At 36.0% G+C, this 20,506-nt stretch overlaps 2 protein-coding genes across 3 annotated transcripts; one reads left to right on the forward strand and one right to left on the reverse strand.

The window, feature by feature from the left end:
* The first annotated feature begins 8,930 nt into the window (after positions 1 to 8,930).
* LOC100266454 (amino-acid permease BAT1 homolog) lies at positions 8,931 to 16,808 on the forward strand. Of its 2 annotated transcripts, none has more exons than XM_002279942.4 (8): positions 8,931 to 9,420; positions 9,877 to 10,137; positions 14,271 to 14,289; positions 14,415 to 14,634; positions 14,728 to 14,909; positions 15,374 to 15,663; positions 15,765 to 15,894; positions 16,395 to 16,808. In XM_002279942.4, the coding sequence occupies exons 1-8, from the start codon at positions 9,290 to 9,292 to the stop codon at positions 16,740 to 16,742; spliced, it is 1,581 nt and encodes a 526-aa protein (XP_002279978.1). In that variant the 5' UTR covers positions 8,931 to 9,289; the 3' UTR covers positions 16,743 to 16,808. The 2 variants fall into 2 exon arrangements, with proteins under 2 accessions (XP_002279978.1, XP_010663487.1); XM_010665185.3 differs by lacking the exons at positions 8,931 to 9,420; positions 9,877 to 10,137 and adding exons at positions 11,011 to 12,834; positions 12,970 to 13,230.
* LOC104882333 (two-component response regulator-like PRR95) lies at positions 16,394 to 20,038 on the reverse strand. The gene is made up of 5 exons (XM_010665248.3): positions 19,781 to 20,038; positions 19,240 to 19,395; positions 18,517 to 19,158; positions 18,287 to 18,363; positions 16,394 to 18,009 (listed from the first exon to the last, which is right to left on the reverse strand). Exons 1-5 carry the CDS (start codon positions 19,917 to 19,919, stop codon positions 17,236 to 17,238), a joined length of 1,788 nt encoding a protein of 595 aa, XP_010663550.1. The 5' UTR covers positions 19,920 to 20,038; the 3' UTR covers positions 16,394 to 17,235.
* Between the last annotated feature and the right edge of the window lie 468 nt (positions 20,039 to 20,506).

Genomic DNA, 20,506 nt, shown 5'->3' on the forward strand with positions numbered 1-20,506 from the left:
ATAATCATCGAAGGATCAAAGCAATTCAAATTTAAGGATACATGAAGACTCTTTAGGCCTTGGAATCCTTTGTAAAGTGAATACATAGGTGCACTTAAGTTTTTCATGTTAAACCATGCATAATTCAATACTCGATTTATGCATTAAAGTTGATTTTTATTTTTATTTTTATTTTTTGTTAAAACCTAAGTATTCGCACTTAAACTTTAGGCAAAATATTTAAACTTGACCTATTAGAGTACCTTTAGACCTTGTCTAAGTGTTAGAAGAAAAAAGGAATGAATAATATAGGTTTTTAGGCTATTTTAGATAAACCGATTTAGGGAAATACTCAATCGATCAGGGGACTAGTATGTTAACCAGTTCAGCTTTTCCTGTTGAGGATTGGTTGACGAATGCAAACTTTCTTCTCTCTCTTCCAATGAGTTTGTATTCCTGATAGAGAAGAGACCCCTCTTGGTTGATAGGAATCTATTCTCAATTGAGGTCCAATCAAGGCCCAACGATCACTTATTGTACATTTAATACTCAACGACTAATCAATCAGTCGAATAGAAACTCGATCAGATGAAACTACTTTTTGATGTTTTTATTGCCTAATGTTAAAAACCTATAAATTAAGAGTTTCACTTTATTTATAATATAGAAAACACTAACAATCATCTTTTTCAACTACTTGTTTCTCATTAAAAGCTCTATTTTCTTACTTGGTTCATTGATTCTTTACTTACAAATAACCTTAGTGCACCTTTGTCATTCATTATAGTCTTCCTTTATATTTGCTTATTTATTAAGCTACGATGAGAGTGTATTTTATTAATTATTGAAGTGAGGTTGTGAACTTTTAAAGCATCAAATTGAGGTATATTTGAAGAGATCTTGTAGCGCTTATTGGAATCGAAATCAAAGCGTAGAATATTGAAAATTTGGTTGAAACTTCAAAGATAATAAAACTCTCACTCGATTAGAGTTTGAAGAAAGTGGACATAGGCAAAAAGTGTCGAACCATTATAAAATATTGTATTTGTTTTTTTTTTTTGAACTCTATCTTCTTACTTATTATTCTTTAATTTGCTTAAATTTAGTATGCTCAGAAAAGTTTTGTTCAAAAACTCAATTCACCCCCTCTCTTGAGTGATTTTTGCAATGGATTAAATAGCCTTATATAATTTTTTGTTGTGAGTTCTTTAAATAAATTGGTGATTGCAAGTTAAAATTTCAACATATACTCAAGCGTGAGTGTTTTAGAATCCTTCCTAAAACTACTTGATTATTCAAAGTTCATTTCGCTTAAAGGTGGTCAGATGTAAATATAAGTGGTTTGAGGTTGCTTAAAGATGGTTAGAAGTAAACTTTTTGAAAAGATCTCTTATCTACTTTTGATCCATGAAAATGTCTTCCTTTATTTGTTTATTTAGAGTCTCTAGCTGTAAATGGCATAGAAAACAAGGCTTAACCACTAAATTTTCAAAATTTTCTAGACATAGTATGAAGAGGTAGTTGTTCAAGGTTGCTATGATACAACTCTTGGGCAATATATTTTGAATTTTGAGTGATTCAACCTCTTCATCATTATAATCATTTGGTTAATTAATCTACATGATGTTGACAGTAGTTTGAACTTTGAAGAATGGAGGGACATTTTTTAATCAGTTTCTTGTATGCTTAAGGGGTTCGCTGAAGGCCAAATCAAAACCTCTGGACCCTTAACTAAGATTTGTTAATCAACCCACTCTATTGATTAACAAATTAATCCATCCTGGGTCAGAGACAGACCAGTTTGTCCAGCATTGTGGAATCTGATTTGGTCTTCGAATAAACAATAAGCTGTGAGAGTCTTGATTCATACTCCATATACTTGTACCAAGTCTTCACCCTTGTCTCTGAAGGCTCTCATATCTTCCCTTTGACACAGTTCTATGACATTAAAGAGTAAGTCTTCATTTTCTGGGCTAAAAGTTCTTCCATATATATCTTCCCTTTTACAACTCTCTCACAGACACAGTAGAAAAATGGACATTCCTTCTAATTTAGAATCAGAGTTAACCCACAGAATCTCAAATATGATTCCAAGACTGAAAGAACAATTTTATCATTTTATACTTTACATATGGTTGAAAAGTTCCATGCTTCATGATGCTTATGTTGATACAATGATTGGGCCTGCGTGTGATGTTGGCAGAATAAACAAAGTCCGGGCTCTGGGAGGGGAGATAGAGAATCACAAGAAGTTCACAGGTGCTGATGGTTTCTACTACTCGTGAGGAAGTTGACAGTAAGTTGGTTTTGGAGATCTATAAGAGGTTGGCAGCTTCTCGCCAATTGTCTGGATGATACTTGCTCTGTCCCAGTTTTTCTTAATTTGCATGTTTCTTGGTTGTAAATTGTGCAGTTCATAGCTAGCCATCTTTTTCTGTCTTCCTTTTGGTCATGTGGTGAATTAAGCCCACTGTTGTAACTCATAAATTGAGAATGAAGCGTTTTTCCTTGTGAAGAAGAGTGGTAAGAACCCAGATTGTCGAGGATGTTTTTTGTGGCCTGATTGGGATGAGGTGGGGTGGGGGGAATTTCCAGAATGAAATGAAAGGATTGATTGGAATGGAGATTTACTTGAATTTTTAGCTGGACCAGTGAGAAAATGACAATGGAGACACATGACACATAGTTGAGAACATGTGAAGCAAATCATTGTATGAATATTATTACCACGTGCATCTACCATTATTTCACATATTTATACCTTATGAGTTTTCACAAATCTGGGAGAGAGAAAAAAAAGAAAAGACTTCCACAAGGCCTAGAAAACCATCCCATGCAAGATATGAGAAACTTGGAATCTCACCATACTACCCAGATGTGAGAATTGAAATTACAAATATATGCCTCATTTTGATTCCTAATTTTTCATTTTATTGTCTGAGCCAGAGACAAATGAAATATGCCCTCAAAATGGAAAGTGCTGAAAATGGCATCTTCAACCATTTCACCCATCAATATTTGAAAATAATTTGGTATATTGCGATAGGCATATTCCTTACTTCCCTTCCAAATCGTATCAGAAAAATGCTTATCCGGTTTTTCAATCACTCGTCATGAATATCCTTCCATTAATTTTTCATTAGCATCTAATCGAGTTTATTGACTTTTATCTTCTAAATCTGAACACTTTTAGGATTACACATATATTGCATGACCTTCATTTTTCTACAATCTTAAAAACCAAAATGCATACTAAGAAAAGACAAGGTCTACAAATTAAGACTATAATTTGGTAGGAATGATCAGGTTTATGGCTAACTCAAACTCAATCCAACCTTATTTCCTTAAGTTGGGGTCATAATGGTTTTTAAAATTTATTTTATTTTATATTTATATGAAAATTTAAATAGTAAATAGGACAAAATTTTAAGATAACAATAAAAAAAATTTATATATATATATAAAATAATAATAAAAAGTATATGATATAATATAATATAATTTTTTTAAAATGAATATTATTAAGATAACATAATATACATTATAGATACATTAAATTAATTAAAGTTAGGCTTGGGTTGTTTGAATCATGGCTTGACCCAAATTAAGTTCAAATTGCAAAATACGTAACTCAAATTCAATCCAAGTATTAAGAATGATTGTCCAAGCCTATAAAAAACGTGGGATTGAGTTTGGGTTAAGTTGGACCAATCTATCCAAGTTGCACTCCTATTATGAACTAATTGAATTTTCTAAATATGTCATTATTGATAAATATTATGTGAAGAGGAGGGCGTGCAAGATAGCTACAATTCCAGTTGAGAGTGGACCATTTCAATCCTTTCATCATTTACCATTTTATCACATTTTGCTAATTGACCCGCCTAATCGGGATAATAATTTGAAGAATGAAAGGATATTTTGATCATTTTATTGTATGCTTTAAAGGCTCCTTTAAGGTCAAATTATGAGCTTTTGACCCTAAATTAAGGCCTGTTAATTTAAATTAAGATCTTAATATAATCCTCGCTCAGTCAGACGGTTAGTTTGTCTGACTGCCCCAATAATTTCGGTCTTCGGATTAACAATAAGACCAAGCCTTAATTCATACCCCAGTAGAACTTATACCAAGTCTTCAGACTTCTATATAAAATGCTCTACTAGTTCACACAAACAGCTCCCTGATCACCATAGGCCTTCACCTTCTAAAGAAAGGTTTCTCTCTCCTTCACAACTCTTGTCATACCAGGTAGAAAATGGACATTCTTTCCACTGTATTCAACGAGAGCACGAAAAGGTACTGGAGAAGGAGAAGATACCAAAGGCTCAGTGGTGGGGCACCCAACAACAAAAAGAAGCTGAAGATCAGGAGGCTTGGTGGGAGTGGTCACCGGCTTTGGAAGATAAAACTGATCCCGAAGTTTCAGTTGAGCATCGCATCCCCTGTAAAGCTTTTGGTGAAGTTTCATGATGCTTATATCGATATGATGATTCGTTTGGTGGGAAACGCTGGAAACTCGAGTAACATCGGCCTTTTTGGAGGACAGATAATTCCGAGAGGCCCGCATATTTCGATGGTCTCCACCTATGAGAAAATGGACAATAGGTTGGTTTTGGAGATTAATAAGAGGCTGGCAACTTCTCCCCCAGTGTCTGCCTTTTGAAGCAATTTCTGTGATACTTTCTCATCTCAACTCTTCACCAATCATTTAATTGCTTGTGCATTTTTTTTTTCTTTTCCTTTTTCTGGTCTTTTGGGCGATTCCCATTTTTGTACTTGTAACTCAAAGAGTTCAGAATTGTAAAATTTTGTAATCTATGCATCATTTCAAATGAAATGACCACAACATCTTTTCACTCTTCATGTTTCTGGTGCTGGTTCTGTCTTCTTTCTTTGATCAGACAGAAATGAAAATGGGCAAACAGATCATCCATTATCCCACTCCATATTTGTTGGGACCACAAAATTAAGGATAATTGAAAGAACTGATTTTCTAGAACTAAAGGAGAGGATCCAACTCAGGGTTCCTTGCATTTGAGGTAGCAATTTCTGAATCTTTGATTTGAAATTTCATGAATTTCATAAGTCACAATATGAGTCAAACAGTCCCAACCTGATACTACTCCCATTTTGCAATGATCTCCTCCGTAATGTCCTTTCTAAACCCGATGATGGACTCTTATAACTTTAAGCCACGTGTATATAATTAAGATGAGTTTATCCGTATATTATCAGATGAGGGATATCACACACATATATATATATATATATATAGATACAATGTTTTGAAATTTCATTGATTCGAGTTTTTGTTTGAGCTTAGACATTAGTTGGGCACACCTATTTCATACCCAACATTAATTAGAAAAATTAATTTCCATAACATTAATTAAAAAAAAAAAAAAGAATTTCCACAGTCCCCTAATCTTGAGAACTCAGAAGATGCTTGGGGTGGCCGTATCTTCAGTCATTTGCTGGCGATTCAGACAGTGCTATCACATGAAATAAACTGAATAATCTATAGTAGTACCCATCTTCACTGATCTCAAAATCCCTGGACGCACTCTTCTTACAAACGTCTTGCACATGACATGACCTCCTCGCCCAACACTCCAAGAAGATTGAACCCACCTGTAAGACTCGAATCTTGTCATCTTCCTCATGTTTTCTGCTTTTAGCTCGTTATTAAATCTAAATGTAGTAATTTATTTGCTGTAAACTCACTAAAACTCAAACTTAAGCAGTTGTCCTTTGAGTAGACTCTTCTAGCGTTTTGTGAAGATCATCATTCATGCAAGAAAAAATAAATGTAGGCCCCAGTAAATCATTGAGATCCTGAACCATCTCACCCAAATTTTGAAAGACTTAGAGAAGAAAATCTTTCAAAGACATTACTTAAAATTTGAGCTTAAAGAAAATGAAACATAAACCTTTACATTGTCCCAAAAATTAAATGCCTTTTCTCATTGATTTTCCTGAGAAAATCTATTCAGAAAAAACCTGTGAATTTTGAGTCTAGGCAGTCAAATAAGTAACAGTGGATCAAAAGAAAAGGGTCAAATGTCAGAAGTATGCAATATACGAAGAATTTAAAGATTAAACTAAAGTAATTCTGTTTTGAAAATGTTCGCTATGATCCGTAATGGCTTCATTTCCCTAGCAGACTTGTCTGCAGACGTTGTGGCCTGAGCTAGACATGATATTTGTTGGGATTCCTCTTCTGATTTTTTTCAAGGCTTCTCTTTCATAGACATGTGTGCGCCAAATATATCTGGAGATTGGATTTCATAGCTACTGGTAGCATGCGAATTCAATTCTTTTGGCAGGAACACGTGTGCCTCACCTTAAAATTTGGTTTTTTTTAATGATTTTTCCTCCTTCCATGTGATGGGAGAATAACAGCCCAATACTAATACATGTGCAACAATAATCATTAATCAGATAGGAATTTAAATAAGTCACACTAATAGTGTAACTATCGGTTGTCAATGTGTAGACCCAAAAGGCCTCTCTCATAGGATCCACTCAATTTAGAAGATCTCACAATATATATATATTAGTTTTTTAAAATTATTTTATAGGGCATAAAAATCTTGTTCATCTTGGCATGATAATTAAAATTATATTCAAATTCAATTATTATAACCACATTTGTCAGGAATTATTTTTTGAACCCAACATTAATGCTAGGCTTGATCATCGATAAGACAATGATGGGCCAACATGCACAACACTTCTTTTTTACAAGTTTAAACTTTTAAGAAAATCAATAATTTAATATGGTATCAGATTTTGGTTTAATGAGAGGTCATGAATTTAAGTTACCTCTTCCTAATTTATATATTTCTTTTCTCCCACTTTTGCAATCTTTGATATCTTTACCCCTCAATTTACAATTTTATGGTATCTCTCCAATTTGCAATTTTATGGTGTCTCTCCCCGAGTATGTTTGTTTTTCCTCTCCCACTTTTGCAATCTTTAATATCTTTCTCTCCAATTTGTAATTCTATGGTATCTCTCCACCTACAAGTATAAAGTCATATAACTAATTTACTATTTTATGGTTTCTCTTTACATGTAGGCATGTGTGTTTCCCTCATTCGTTTATCCTCTCCCACTTTTGCAATCTTTGATATCTTTTTCTCCAATTTGTAATTTTATAATATCTCTCTATGAGCGGGTATAGAGAAATATGCATGTGAGGAAGGGTGTTAAGAAACATGATATGCATATTAATCCTAAATCCTCAGAACTTAAGCTTTCAGAAAAGCACTCTATCTTTGAAGACAAGAAAAGTTTATTGAACCAAAGTGGTTACCATACCTCCAAGGTTTTGTGGCCGTTGGATAACCATTCAATCTAGGCCATTGAAATGGACAATGAATAAAAAAAAAAAAGGTGAAAAAGGGTGTTCAAGTAGTCAATCACTACCCCCTCTTTCTCGTCTTCTTCTCTCTTTTCGTTTCTCTCTTGAGTCACATATTCATCACACTATTTTTCTTCCTTTCATTGTAAGTTCCTTCTACTTTCCTTTTTCCTTCTTCTCTTCTTTGTTATGGTAATAATTTTTATTTTTTTTTATGGTCTTGTCTGAAATGGTGGTTTTGAATTCTAAGCGGACAATGTTCAATGTGGTGAGGCATTTGTGAAGCTTTGTCAAAGTTGTCATCAAAGCTATTTTCCCTCTTCTGTTCTCCATTCTGTAATTATTATTTTTTTTTATGCTCTCGTCAACAATGGTGGTTTTAAACTCTAAGGCGACAATGTCTGAGGTAGTGAGGCATTTGTGAAACTTTGTCGAAACTGCCTTAGAAGTAAGAAGAAGAAGACAAGTGGAAGCAAAGAACTTGTGCCAGATTGAGAGTTGCTGCTTGTGCTGCTACTTATGTCAACGTGCCTAGACGTGTTATATCAATTCTCTAACCTTAAAAAAATGTGAATATTGTTGAATTTTACATATATATATATATATATATATATATATATAACTCCATCAATGGAAAGGGTGTCCAACTATGCTATTCTTTTTCTTCTTATAGGCATATTGTCTTTACCTTAAAATCATATTAGAAAGAAAGAGAAAAAAAACGAGATTAATGAATGAATGAACATATTAAAATGAAAATCGGTTTTTCTTTTTTCAATTTCTACTTTGATACTTCTAACTCTCATTATTTAACATAGTTTGTGTCAGTGTTATATATATCGGGACGGGTGATGAAGATGGTGTGGATGAGATATTAAAACTAATAATAGACAGGTTCATAGTTTTTCCACCATTGAAAATGAAGGGAGTATTGTGGGGATTTGGGAGCGGGAATTTTTTATGCGTTTTGTATGACATTTCTTTTTAAATATAAGATAGTAATACAAAATCTTACTCTTTTGTTTTCACTTCAAAAGAGTAATTGAGGTACAAAGAATGTAATGAAGAGTATGAAATTTAAAACATTTTTTTTATTGTCCTCACATTCTTTTTTATGCCCTTGAAATTTTACAAATTTTAATTTTCTTTATTTAAAAAAAAAATTGGTTCAATATTTAGCCAATCTTGTCAATAAATAAATTTAAATTACAATTTAAGAAATTATAAATATTATTTATTTTCAATTAACAATAGATAAATCATAACTTGCATTTTTAACAATAAATATTTATTTTAATATATTTATGTATGATTTTTTGAAAGGTGAGTTATAAGTTTATATCATAAAATGAATATTTTATCATCTCATAACAATTATTCTTATTAATATTTTACAACATTATTTAATTGCATTGTAATGAGAACCTGCATATCACATGCATAGGATCTTCCCCCATTAAAATATGGGTTAACCTATTGGTGACCTGTAACCTGTTGAAGGAGTTTTTTTTGTTTTTTTATTTAGGGCGCCTTTACACTTGCCATGCCTTTATTGGAGAAAAAGTGTGGTTTGGCACCCAAAAAGCAAAAGTCGGTTCCATAGACCAACGCAGGCAGAGAATGCCATTACTTGAGACTTGAAAGTAGTAAAATTATTATACATATGAGAAGGGTTTTACTTTTTTGTGTTTTTACTGTGTGAAAATAATGAGGGAAGGGAGTGGAATTAAATGCTCTGCTGACTTCCCTTGGTGATCGGTTTCCGTCTTCTCCAAGCAGACATGTGACTTCTTCTTGCCTGATTCTTTTCCCCTCTCTCATGCGCTGACTGTTAGTTAGGAACCTTCTCAGATCAAAAGTTCAAAACCGCACTCACTTTCTTTTCTATCAGATTCCTCAAAAAGCAAACACTAGAGAAAGGCGGTCGATTGTTGGAAGCAACAATGGAGGATGGAATTAGGATATCCGAGGATGCAGGTCTTTATCGCCCTCTCACAGATGGGTACACCAATGCTTCCGATGATTCTCGCCTCAAACAGCTGGGTTACAGGCAGGAGCTCAGCCGCAGTCTCTCGTATGCTCTTCCGCACTATTCCCCTCCTCTATTATTTCCGCTTCCCTTTCTCAGTTTTCACATACATCTGCGATCAATTCTCCCTTTCATTCACTTCCATCTTCGATTCATATCCATATGTATCCAGAATTTTGGGCAAGGTTTGATTCTTGCCCAGCTGCGCTTGCTTTTGGCTCTTGGGAAAGAAGGGAGGAAAGTGGAGCTGTTTAAAAGTGTTTTGTTAAAGCATTTTTAGAATATTTCCATTTTCAAAGTATTTTGTTAAAGCTTTTTCTGCTTCGTGGTGCTGCCCAAGGCCCCAAATGCAAGATTTTAATTTTGATAAAATCAGGGAATTGTATTTTTTTTTTATTATTATTCTTAATGTGAAATTGGTAAAGGCACTTTTCTGTAATGGCATATATGTACATCTCAGTAAAAATAAGTGCAATTTCATCGTGCTTGTGGCTGTGGCAGCTCAATTGGCAACTTCGCGGTGACTTTCACAATCATATCAGTTCTCACCGGGCTGACCACGACGTTTAACACGGGCCTGACATATGGCGGCCCACTAACGATGGTGTATGGATGGCCCATAGTAGGCATGCTCACTCTGGTGGTTGGCCTAGCCATGGCCGAGATTTGTTCTGCTTATCCGACGTCTGGTGGGTTGTACTTCTGGAGCGCCAAGCTCTGTGGCAATGAATGGGGGCCTTTTGCTTCCTGGCTCACTGGCTGGTATGTCGCTTCACCCTGACTTCCATTTTTAGGCATTTATATGATGATCCCATGTGCTCAACTGCATGCATATTCATTGACTGATGTTTCAAAAGTTCAACCTTTTTGTTTCACCTCTTTTGATTTCATGTTGGCGTGGATGATGGATCCAACTATCTTTTTCTTTTCGTAGTGTAGGTCTTTGTATTACGAAGTAAAAATAAACCCACGCTCTTGAAGGCTAGGAAAAAGGCTCATTGTGGGCTTATTGGACCCTCCTTTGATATTCAATCCATGATCAGGCCCAAAAGTCACCTAGCGTTCCTTAAGTGGTCTAGCCTGGTAATTTGAGGTGAGTCTGGATTGAGAAGTTATTAAAGACACTCGTCTCCGTAGGCCCAAATCAGCAATCTGGTCTAACGAACTTCTTATAGGCCCAATTTTGGTGATCGTCGCTTAGAGGTGTGGTTACTGTTTTTCTAGTCAAAATCAACCATAAGGCAAAATTATATGATGGATCTTAAGTCTTAAGACTCTTAACCATAAGTTCTGTTGGACTTGGGTTTGGATGCCGCTGACCCGACCCAATAAATGGGAGAAATAAAAGTAACAGTTTTTGAGAGTTTTAAATTACCTAGAACCGCCACTATTAAAAAAAAAAAATTACTATTTCCTAGTGAGAATTCTCTCCCCTTGAAAATCAGAGAAAAAAATATATTTTCTCCTATCTCTTTAAATCTATGAAAACGAAAATGAAAAATATGTTTTTTTTCTTCCTTGAAAACAAAAGAAGAAATATTTTTTCTTTTTTCCCTTGAAAACAAAAAGAAAAGAATGGTTTTCGTATTCGTAGTTTCATTCATGACTTGAGATGAGAAAATTGATTAATGAAGCAAGAATCAAAGTCAGAAAGTAATAGAAACCTTTTTTTTTTTTTATCAATTTCAGTATTCAAACACGGCATCCTTAGGTCAAAGCCTGAATTGAATAGTAATCCAGCCCAAACAGATGCCCCTAGTCATTTGCAGGATAGAAAATTTTATTAAATTTTCTTATGAAGCAAACTTATTAAAATTTTCTTCTTTTCCTTTTTTTGACACTCCTTGAGTTGATAAGTTGCCTTATTTATTCAACGTGTCTAACTTCTGTGGCGCTTGTTGTATCCTAGAATACGTAACATTAGGTTACCTTGCACATCTCACTGCAAGGGCCCAAACCAAACCTCTAACATGAGAGACTTTTACATCTCACTGCAAGGACAGACTAAACTAAATCTTTCACTTGGAAATTTGGCACTCCCATCTAGCCATTGATCTTTATATATTTTCCTTCATTCATTGGACCGACTTTCGTATTATTTGTAATAGAACTTCCCACGATGGACCATTCACACTATCACAACGACCCACAGATACACAATCCAGGTGTGAAAGCCCCTTTCAAAAGCCCTCATGGTTGGTTTGAGGCAAGCTCGCAAGGGACAAAAAGTTTAGAAATGTCAAATTACGATTCTATTCATTCAACCCCAATCTATCACTCAACATGATCATCCAAGATCCGTCATGTCTCCTTTGGAATAGTATAAGTTTGAAAATTCATTGCTTCTTTTCTTTCTTTCCGTCTCCTTTACGTCCGTTGGGGCTGCGTTTTCATCCAAGACGGAATCTGAATCTTTGATCAATCCTGACAAACCATTTTCTTTCCCTTTCTTTCCTGTGGAGTGTATTGACTTTCATTTATATGTTTAAAAATTAATTAAATTTTTTTAAAAAATATTAATTTATTCCTATTTTATTATTTTTACATATCAAACTAACAGATACCATATTTGGGTTAACTTTTAACTTCTATATTTGATACTAAAAGAAGTCAAAAAAAAATTAATTTAGAATATGTATTTTAAAAATTATTTTATTAAATATAATAATTATTATGGTAGTTTTAAAATTTTTGATAATTTTTTTAAAATCATTTTTTTTCTCCTTTTATTAAAAATGAATCTTTTCCGGAAGAAATTCTCTATTTTAGAAACTGAAAACTTGATTGGAAAGAATTAAAAAAAAAAAAAATCATTCCTATCATGGAAGAATCTTCCTTGTTTAAAATTCAGAATGAAACAAGGTTGGCATGAAAGTGAGTAAAATTGGAAGACAAATGATTGTTTTTAAAATGGGGCACATGCATTCAATTTAATGTTGGCATGTTGAGGGGTTTTTATAATATGAACCCATAATAAGCCTCCAGGCAGAGTGGCGACTGCCCACGTCACTCGCATCTTCAACTCCATGCCCCGCGGGTCAACGGCACACCGTTGGGAGCTTTATTTGACCTACATCAAACACTCTCGCTATCTCACGTCTCAATTGGTAATTTGGTACGTCGATGAAAATCCGAGGTGGGAATGAGTGCTGAGGTAGAGATGATTCAGATGAATCCCCATTGAATGGCTGTTTGCAATTAGGAGGGTCCCACGATCGAGGACTCCCAGAACGAGGGAGGAGAGAGAGAGAGAGATTCAAATTTGAATGATCGATTGATATAAAGCAAGGTCCTTTGTTCTGTTCTTTCTGGTGGGTGTTTGAAGAGTCTCCACTGCAAGATGGGTTGGGATCGTAGTGAAAGGTCTCTACCTTCTCAAGTTGAGGACGGAATCGCCGACTCCGGCCAATCTCGTCTCAGCCAGCTCGGTTACAAGCAGGAACTCAAGCGTGATCTCTCGTAATTCACTCCAACACACTTCCTCTTCTGTGTTTTCTAATCTTTGTTGGCCATTCCTTCCCTGTTTGTTAATGGGGTTGGTGAGGATGGTGTTGTTTAGGTGTTTTTGTTCATGGGTCTTGTTCGAAATTGCAGGGTTGTTTCGAATTTTGCGTTTTCGTTTTCGATCATTTCGGTGATTACTGGGGTAACCACTCTATACAATAGTGGGTTGACGAACGGTGGACCTGTTGTTATGGTGTATGGGTGGCTTATAGCTGGTGGATTCAGTATGCTAGTTGGGTTGTCGATGGCTGAGATATGTTCTTCATACCCAACATCTGGAGGCCTCTACTATTGGAGTGCCAAACTTGCTGGCCCAAGTTGGGCACCCTTTGCTTCATGGATGACTGGCTGGTACAGATTTTCTGCTGATCTTCTTGATATTGTTCAAACATTCCTTCAATTTCATTGTCTTCTCAACTTTTCACTCAAGACTTACTTCTGATTTGCCATCCTTAACTTAATCATCTAACTTTTTTGGGGATGCCTCAGATAAGTAGGTGGAGAATGATTAGGGAGCCCTTTTCTTTTAATCAAAGAACAAGCCCTGTGCCCTTTTTCATCTCCTTGTTAGAAACCTTTGGTGTTTGCTCCAGGGCTGTTGCCCTAGTAATTAGTTTTGGGCTCTAACAGCCGAAGACCAAATACGTTACTGAGAATTGAAGTAATTATAAAAGTGAACTTGTTTAGAATCCTCGGTATGTTTTTGTTCAATTTTTATGTTTTGTTTACAATGTTTTTGGTTAATTTTCTATCCTCAGATCTTTTTATGTTTGAGATAATCACATGTTGTGCTTCTGGTTTCCCTGTTCCAAATCCATGCAGGGAAATAGTTTAATGGTTTTTTTTAAACCCCTTTCTCATTATGGTGGATAAATTCAGTCTTGCATGTCTCTTGGAAAAGTGCCCAGCAACTGAATTTCTCTCCACAGTACAGTTGTAGTATGTCTGATGCCAAGGAGTGGCTTTGCATTAGTTCTGCAATCCTATTATTATTTTTATCCCCAATCCAGTGTCTAACAACCCTCTATGTTGTGGCAAAATTTCCAAGATCTACTAATGGTTAAACTTTTGCCCCGTTTACTTTCCATCATATAATAAATGGGGTAGCGAATTGGATACATTCCTATGATTTGGCAATTCAGCTTCTTATTTTCTTAGAAAGCTAATCCTTTGTCAATTTGTGAAATAGTGTAAGAAGGTTTCTTGTTTTTAACCTCCTTATGTTCTTTTGCCCTTCAATTTTCTCTGGAGATGGATTAGAGCTCTAATTTTTTTTATTGAATCATAATATTTATCCTGCTTGCCAAATTTGATTCTACATTCCACCATGATTTGTTTGTCTGCAATAACATTTTCTGATGCATGGAAAATGGTTTTCTGTTTCCATGCAGGTTCAACATTGTTGGTCAGGTATTTCTAAGAATTCATATATTGTGGAGTTCAAGATCTTGAACATATATTTGGAGGTCAACCTTGCTACGGATGTCTCATTTCCTATTATGCAATAATCATTTGAGAAACTTTTTCATTTGCAGTGGGCTGTTACAACAAGTATCGATTTCTCCCTTGCACAGATGATTCAGGTGATCATTCTTCTTAGCACAGGTGGAGCAAATGGTGGTGGATATGAGGCATCTAAATATGTAGTTATAGCTTTCCATGGGGGAATTCTGCTTATGCATGCTATATTAAACAGTCTTCCCATCTCAGTGTTGTCCTTCTTTGGGCAGCTTGCTGCAGCATGGAATATTGTAGGTATGAAAAATTTCCTGGTATTTTCTCCTTTTTCCACTTTGTATTGTTTGAGGCAACCTTTTCTTCATCCTCTAATGTTTTGGTGTTTTTCAGGTGTCTTTGTTCTTATGATTCTCATTCCCTTGGTTGCCACAGAGAGGGCAAGTGCCAAGTTTGTTTTCACTTACTTCAACACTGATAGTGCCGAAGGAATCAACAGTAAAGCTTATATATTTGTCCTTGGGCTTCTAATGAGCCAGTATACCCTAACTGGGTATGATGCATCTGCTCACATGGTAACTAGAATTATCTTACTAGTTGCTTTCTCAAATAAACTCACTGCATTTGAAATATGTAGAAATGTGTCCAGCCTAACTAGTCAGACAGATGTCAAAGTTGTATGAGATTGACTCATGGTGAACACGGGACCTTTGTGACAATACGAAGTTAGGGAATCTTGGATGATGCATAACTTTTCCATGGTTATATTGTTTTGTTTAACACTAAAAACTGAATGAATGTAATGGATTCCAGTTTTCCTGAGAGCAGGGAGTCCTTAGCCCTAAAGTTCAGCAAGTCAAGAAATTTTAGTTACATAGAATGGAGCTTGTCTGTGTTATTTTCTTCATGGTTTGCAACTTACATCATTTTTCCTTTTTCTACTTATAAAGGTCTAGCCCTTCTCCTTTCTGTCATTTACCTCTGTTTAGCCAGACGACAGAAACTAAACCAGCCTGTTTCTTTGAACCTCCTTTCCCAGACGGAAGAAACCAAGAGCGCAGATGTAAATGGACCAAGAGGAATAATTAGTGCCATCGGCATATCTGTAATTGTTGGATGGGGTTACATAATTGGTATCACATTTGCAGTTACCGACATTTCATACCTTTTGAGTAGCACCAATGATGCTGGTGGTTATGCCATTGCTGAAGTATTTTACCAAGCATTCAAGAGCAGGTATGGCAGTGGAGTTGGAGGAATCATTTGCTTAGGAGTGGTTGCTGTTGCCATATTTTTCTGTGGGATGGGTTCAGTTACTAGCAACTCAAGGTAACCATGCTCATTACTGATTTCTTCTCATATGACAAGGATTTCACTTGGGATTTTAATTCCTTAGAGACCTACTGAAGATGCTGAAAATTCCTTCTCAGGATGGCTTATGCTTTCTCTAGAGATGGTGCAATGCCTTTTTCGCCCTTGTGGCATAAAGTGAACTCACAGGAGGTCCCCATAAATGCAGTTTGGCTTTCTGCTGCTATATCATTTTGTATGGCATTGACGGTATGATTCTTTTATTTCATTTTTTTTTAGTTCTACTTCTGCGATTATGACAGCCATCAGTAAAGTCATATACAAACACCCCTTTCCTTACAACCATGGATTTTTGGGTTTTCTGCCAAATTTCAGGCAGAAACAAACTAGTGTTTGCCAGCATAACAAGGATCTGAAATCACCTCTAACTTTTACATATCATGAGTATCTGTTTTCCATGTACAAGTCTATTTTGTTTTTAGCAGGGAAGGAAGGGATCATTTTCTCCACATTTATGGAATTTGTTATAAAATATTCAAGACATTGATTTTGTTTTGATTTTTATTATAAGTTTATAACCTTGGTAATGATGTTTTTTACTTTTTCTTTTCAAATCAAAGTGATTCCCAATGACGCATGCACTTGGTTAATTCCAAGTCATGTTGATTTTGACGTTTCCCCTGCACTCATGCTTCTTCTCTTCCTTCAGCAGCTAAATTAGGTGCTCATTTGTTTAAAATCTTTTGCAGTCACTGGGAAGCCTTGTGGCATTTCAAGCCATGGTATCAATTGCAACTATTGGACTCTACATTGCTTATGCCCTCCCCATCTTCTTTAGGGTGACCTTGGCCCGTAAGTCATTTATTCCAGGACCTTTCAATTTGGGCCGCTACGGAATCCTTGTTGGCTGGGTTGCAGTTCTTTGGGTGATAACAATTTCAGTACTTTTCTCATTGCCTGTGGCCTACCCCATCACAACGGAGACTCTTAACTATACTCCGGTCGCAGTTGGTGGCCTTCTTTTTCTCGCAGTTGCTTCTTGGATCATAAGTGCTCGACACTGGTTTAAAGGTCCAATAACCAACATAGATACTTGAAGTAATGTAACTGTATCATTCATTGTTATTCTTAGAAACATCTATAATATGGGATCTTTCATTTGACCTGCTCTTGGACTGTGCGCACACACAAGCACACATGAAGTTTTGGTAAATATATTCTATGTACTTTGTAAGTATGCTGTGTGATCTTCCATAAATAGGCATGGCAATAGAGATGAATTCCAACACCAACAACAGAAAGCAAATTTTTTTATCAAAATTTCGAGCAATCCAATGCAATTGCTTCTGGATTTCTTTTGGATGTAGACTTTTGGTTAAAATAATGTGGATTGAGTGCATGCATCATAGACCATTGTTTTGGAGATAAAGAGTTTTTTAGGCCAGGCTATTTGAATATTTAATAGGAGAATCAGTGGATGGAAGAGTAATAACAATGGAAATAAATGGAAAACAATCAGTAACACAAGAAACACCGCTCAACCATATTTGTACATTAATAACAATATCATGTGTTAACAGTACATAAAGTTTACTTGTCTGGCCCATCGAAGTTACGAGCATCTGGATTATCTTCATCTAGAGATCTGCTTAACCATTCAGTCAACCAATCATAACCGCTCTCATCCAATCCACCATGGCCTGTACCTGGGGCATGGGCAACGCTCTGATTTGCTGAATTGGCTAGATGAGCCAGTCGTGGTATAGCATCATCAGTAGTATTAATGCCATCAGGAATGTCTGAGTTGGGTCTACCGGCAGAAGAAGTCAGCCTAGGCACCAAATTTTGCGCCTCAGTTAACCTCTTAAATGGTGTTGGAAACTGGGTTAGACTTTGCCAACACTGCTGAGCAGTCAATCTATGAAGAGCAGCCTGATCTAGTGCCACATATGGATCACTGTTCCCTTGGAATCCCAGAGGCTGTTTCCCCTTTCCATTCTCATTCATGTTGACATCACTTGGAAAAGGTCCTGTCCTCTCCCTTATTTGGCTTGTCCCTTGATGCTTTCCATAACCCACCATTTGAACTCCATTGTTGTTTTTGGTTGGATTTGGATGCTGCTTGTGCTCAGTTGAGTTGCTAGGCCCTGCATTTCCTGGTACAGGACTAGCCTTCAGAGAGAGTGGAGGATGAAGCTGCAATGATGAATTAGCGTTAACTCCAACAGAGCCCTGCCGCTCCTGGAATTGTGGAACTCCCATTTGGCGATTGCCATTGGATGTTGATATATTCACAGAAGATGGAAGTGGCAGTGGAGTATTCCCACAGGTGTCCAACATGCTCTGAACTTGTGCTTTGTATTTCTGAAAAAACATATGGCAAATAATCTTACACCTAAACCAAATGTCAAAAGTAGGAATTATATCACTAGGATCACCCGCCACCAGCTCTGTTCGGTGGTTTCTTGACTGTCCTATAAATTTTATTTGTTAAAGAGAGCTTAAAGTTGGGTGTCCTCGCTCTGAAGAACTTTACTTCACCACCAGTTAACAGTAGATTTTGAGCTGTTTTCTAGTTTTAGCAAGGAAAGTAGGGAAATTTCACAAAAAAGGTACCGAGGGAGAGAGTGCAGAAATGAACCTGCAGATGGCTGGAAATATGGCCTTGTCTCAAATCCGGCACCTTCATCAACTCTAGTATTGCTTTTGGGCTAGCCTCTGCATCCAGAAAACAAACAACAAACCACAAGAAGAAAGCAGTTTATTCAGGGGAAGCACACGATCTACAATGCAGAGCTTTGTGTGAGAAGAAATAAAAAAGGCAAGTGACTGGAATTTTAGATTGTGTATAACTAGAGAAAGAAAGGTTACTTTTTTCACCCAGTTTTCTGATGGCTTCTGTAAATTTGAAGTGAAGATCTGGAGTCCACCTCATACATTGCCTTTTCTCCAAGGTGCTACTCTTCTGTTTCTTTTCATTCCCGTCTTCTTCAATGGGGCTTATACCTTGGGAATGAATTTGTTCAGAGTAGATTTTCCTTTTGCACTTTCTTTTTTCTGTGTTGTCTTCATTTGATCTCTTTCTATCATTGCATCCTGGTTTTTGGTCAGCTGCCATCCTCAACAGTTCACGTTCAGTAGTTTGTGCATCCCCCTTAACTAGGCCACTGTCCGGTTTGATTTGCTTATTCTTCCCTTTTAGATCAGCTATCCACTGTTCATGATTAGTGCCATGCAAATCATTTTCATTGGCAGTCCTAGAGTTGGTCCTGGACACACTACCCACCTCCCTAAACCAATCATTTCTAAACGCACTAGCGGATTCTTCTTTGATCTTCACACCTTGAGATTTACTCCTCTCTTTTGGAAATTCCGAAGACCTTCTCTTCCGATACACATGTTGCCATAAGTCTCTCAGATCATTGTCAGAAACAGGTTTCTGAAGAAAGAAACATGCCCCATTTCTCAGGGCTTGCTCTGCAACTATCTTGCCAGGATACCTGGAGGACATCACTGCAATGGAATGAAGTTAATTGGATTGACCAAGAAGAAATGAAGAAACATAGGAATTTCAATAGTAAAGTTGAAGCTCACAAATGATGGGCATGTGATTTTTCATAAGAAGTATTTGTTGGATAAAGCAAAGGTTGGTCATATCCTGCATGTTAACATCGGCCATAACCAAGTCGAATTCGTCCTTCCGCTCTGCAAATATGGCCATGGCAAGAGATGCTAGTTCAATGGTTGTAACTGAAAGTAAGATAACACCAGATTATCATGGATTCAATAAACATAGATTCTCTTAGAGATCAGCTTGAAAATCATTTTGTATCAAAGACGTGAAAATGAATGATTGATGAACAGATAGAAGATCCTACATGGGGCTAAAACATCAAAATAAAAAGAAGAATTAATCTCCAATTCCCCCTAAACCAGTATAAGTATAGTTCATATATGAGGCTTTTCCTTTAAAGATAGAAGCTTTATCAAATGAAGATATTAAAGTAAATCAAAACCCAGACTGTAAACCTCATAAAACCCATCAAAACCTCCTAAAAAAATGTTGGATATAAAACACTACTACAACAAAGAGAATTCACACATACATATCTCTAAAAATACTTATTGGTCTTACCCTTGAAGGAATGGGATTCCAGCATTGAAGATATGTACATGAGAGAAGTAGTGTCATGATCCACCAGAAGGATCCGTAGGCCACGACCAAAGCTGGGAATTCTGCGGGCTAACGGATCCCAATTCTCTTCCATTATCATAAGACCAAAAACACCCCAAAACAAAAAAATGAAAATACAGAGAAAGAGAGAAGTATTTATGAGGAATGCTGCTTGAATACAGTAAAGGACGTGAATGAGTGGTCTATATATGGCACCCGGAGGAGGACGCCCATAGAAAAGCAACACTGGTAAGCTTAAGAGATAGAGCTTATCTCTGACATCAAACATAAGAATTTGATTTTTATTTTTAGGCATCTTGAATTAAACAATGAATTGCACTTCACCGGTTAATGTTGTTAATGGAAGATATTTGAAAAATAACTCAAAATCTTAATGTATTTATTCGTCATTGAACAACATATTGTTTAGTTAACAAAATATTTACAATTTAAAGTCATTTACTTGAAAATCAAATTTCCCCAAAGATGTTATAAAATTTGACTTTGACTATTATTACGGTTCTTCGTTTAATGGGATGTATAAATACTCTTACTTTGTAGTTTATTTCCATTCAAAAAAAATGAATTTGATTTCATGTATGAAATCCAAATGGCTATCAATATTGATGACAGTGGGAAAAAAAGAAAAGTTTCCGAGATACGGAAAATCTTAGATGAAGCCTTTTT

This window comes from Vitis vinifera, chromosome 1 (genome assembly GCF_030704535.1).
Source record: "Vitis vinifera cultivar Pinot Noir 40024 chromosome 1, ASM3070453v1".
Lineage (NCBI taxonomy): Eukaryota > Viridiplantae > Streptophyta > Magnoliopsida > Vitales > Vitaceae > Vitis > Vitis vinifera.

Excerpts from the sequence above, each read along its gene's own strand:
- LOC100266454 (XM_002279942.4), top strand. The coding sequence starts at position 9,290 with ATGGAGGATGGAATTAGGATATCCGAGGATGCAGGTCTTTATCGCCCT. Across the intron at positions 14,635-14,727 it reads TGCAGCATGGAATATTGTAG|GTGTCTTTGTTCTTATGATT; the intron begins GTATGAAAAATT and ends GGTGTTTTTCAG. Across the intron at positions 15,664-15,764 it reads TCAGTTACTAGCAACTCAAG|GATGGCTTATGCTTTCTCTA; the intron begins GTAACCATGCTC and ends ATTCCTTCTCAG.
- LOC104882333 (XM_010665248.3), bottom strand. The coding sequence starts at position 19,919 with ATGATAATGGAAGAGAATTGGGATCCGTTAGCCCGCAGAATTCCCAGC. Across the intron at positions 19,159-19,239 it reads AAATCACATGCCCATCATTT|TGATGTCCTCCAGGTATCCT; the intron begins GTGAGCTTCAAC and ends ATTCCATTGCAG. Across the intron at positions 18,010-18,286 it reads ATATTTCCAGCCATCTGCAG|AAATACAAAGCACAAGTTCA; the intron begins GTTCATTTCTGC and ends ATGTTTTTTCAG.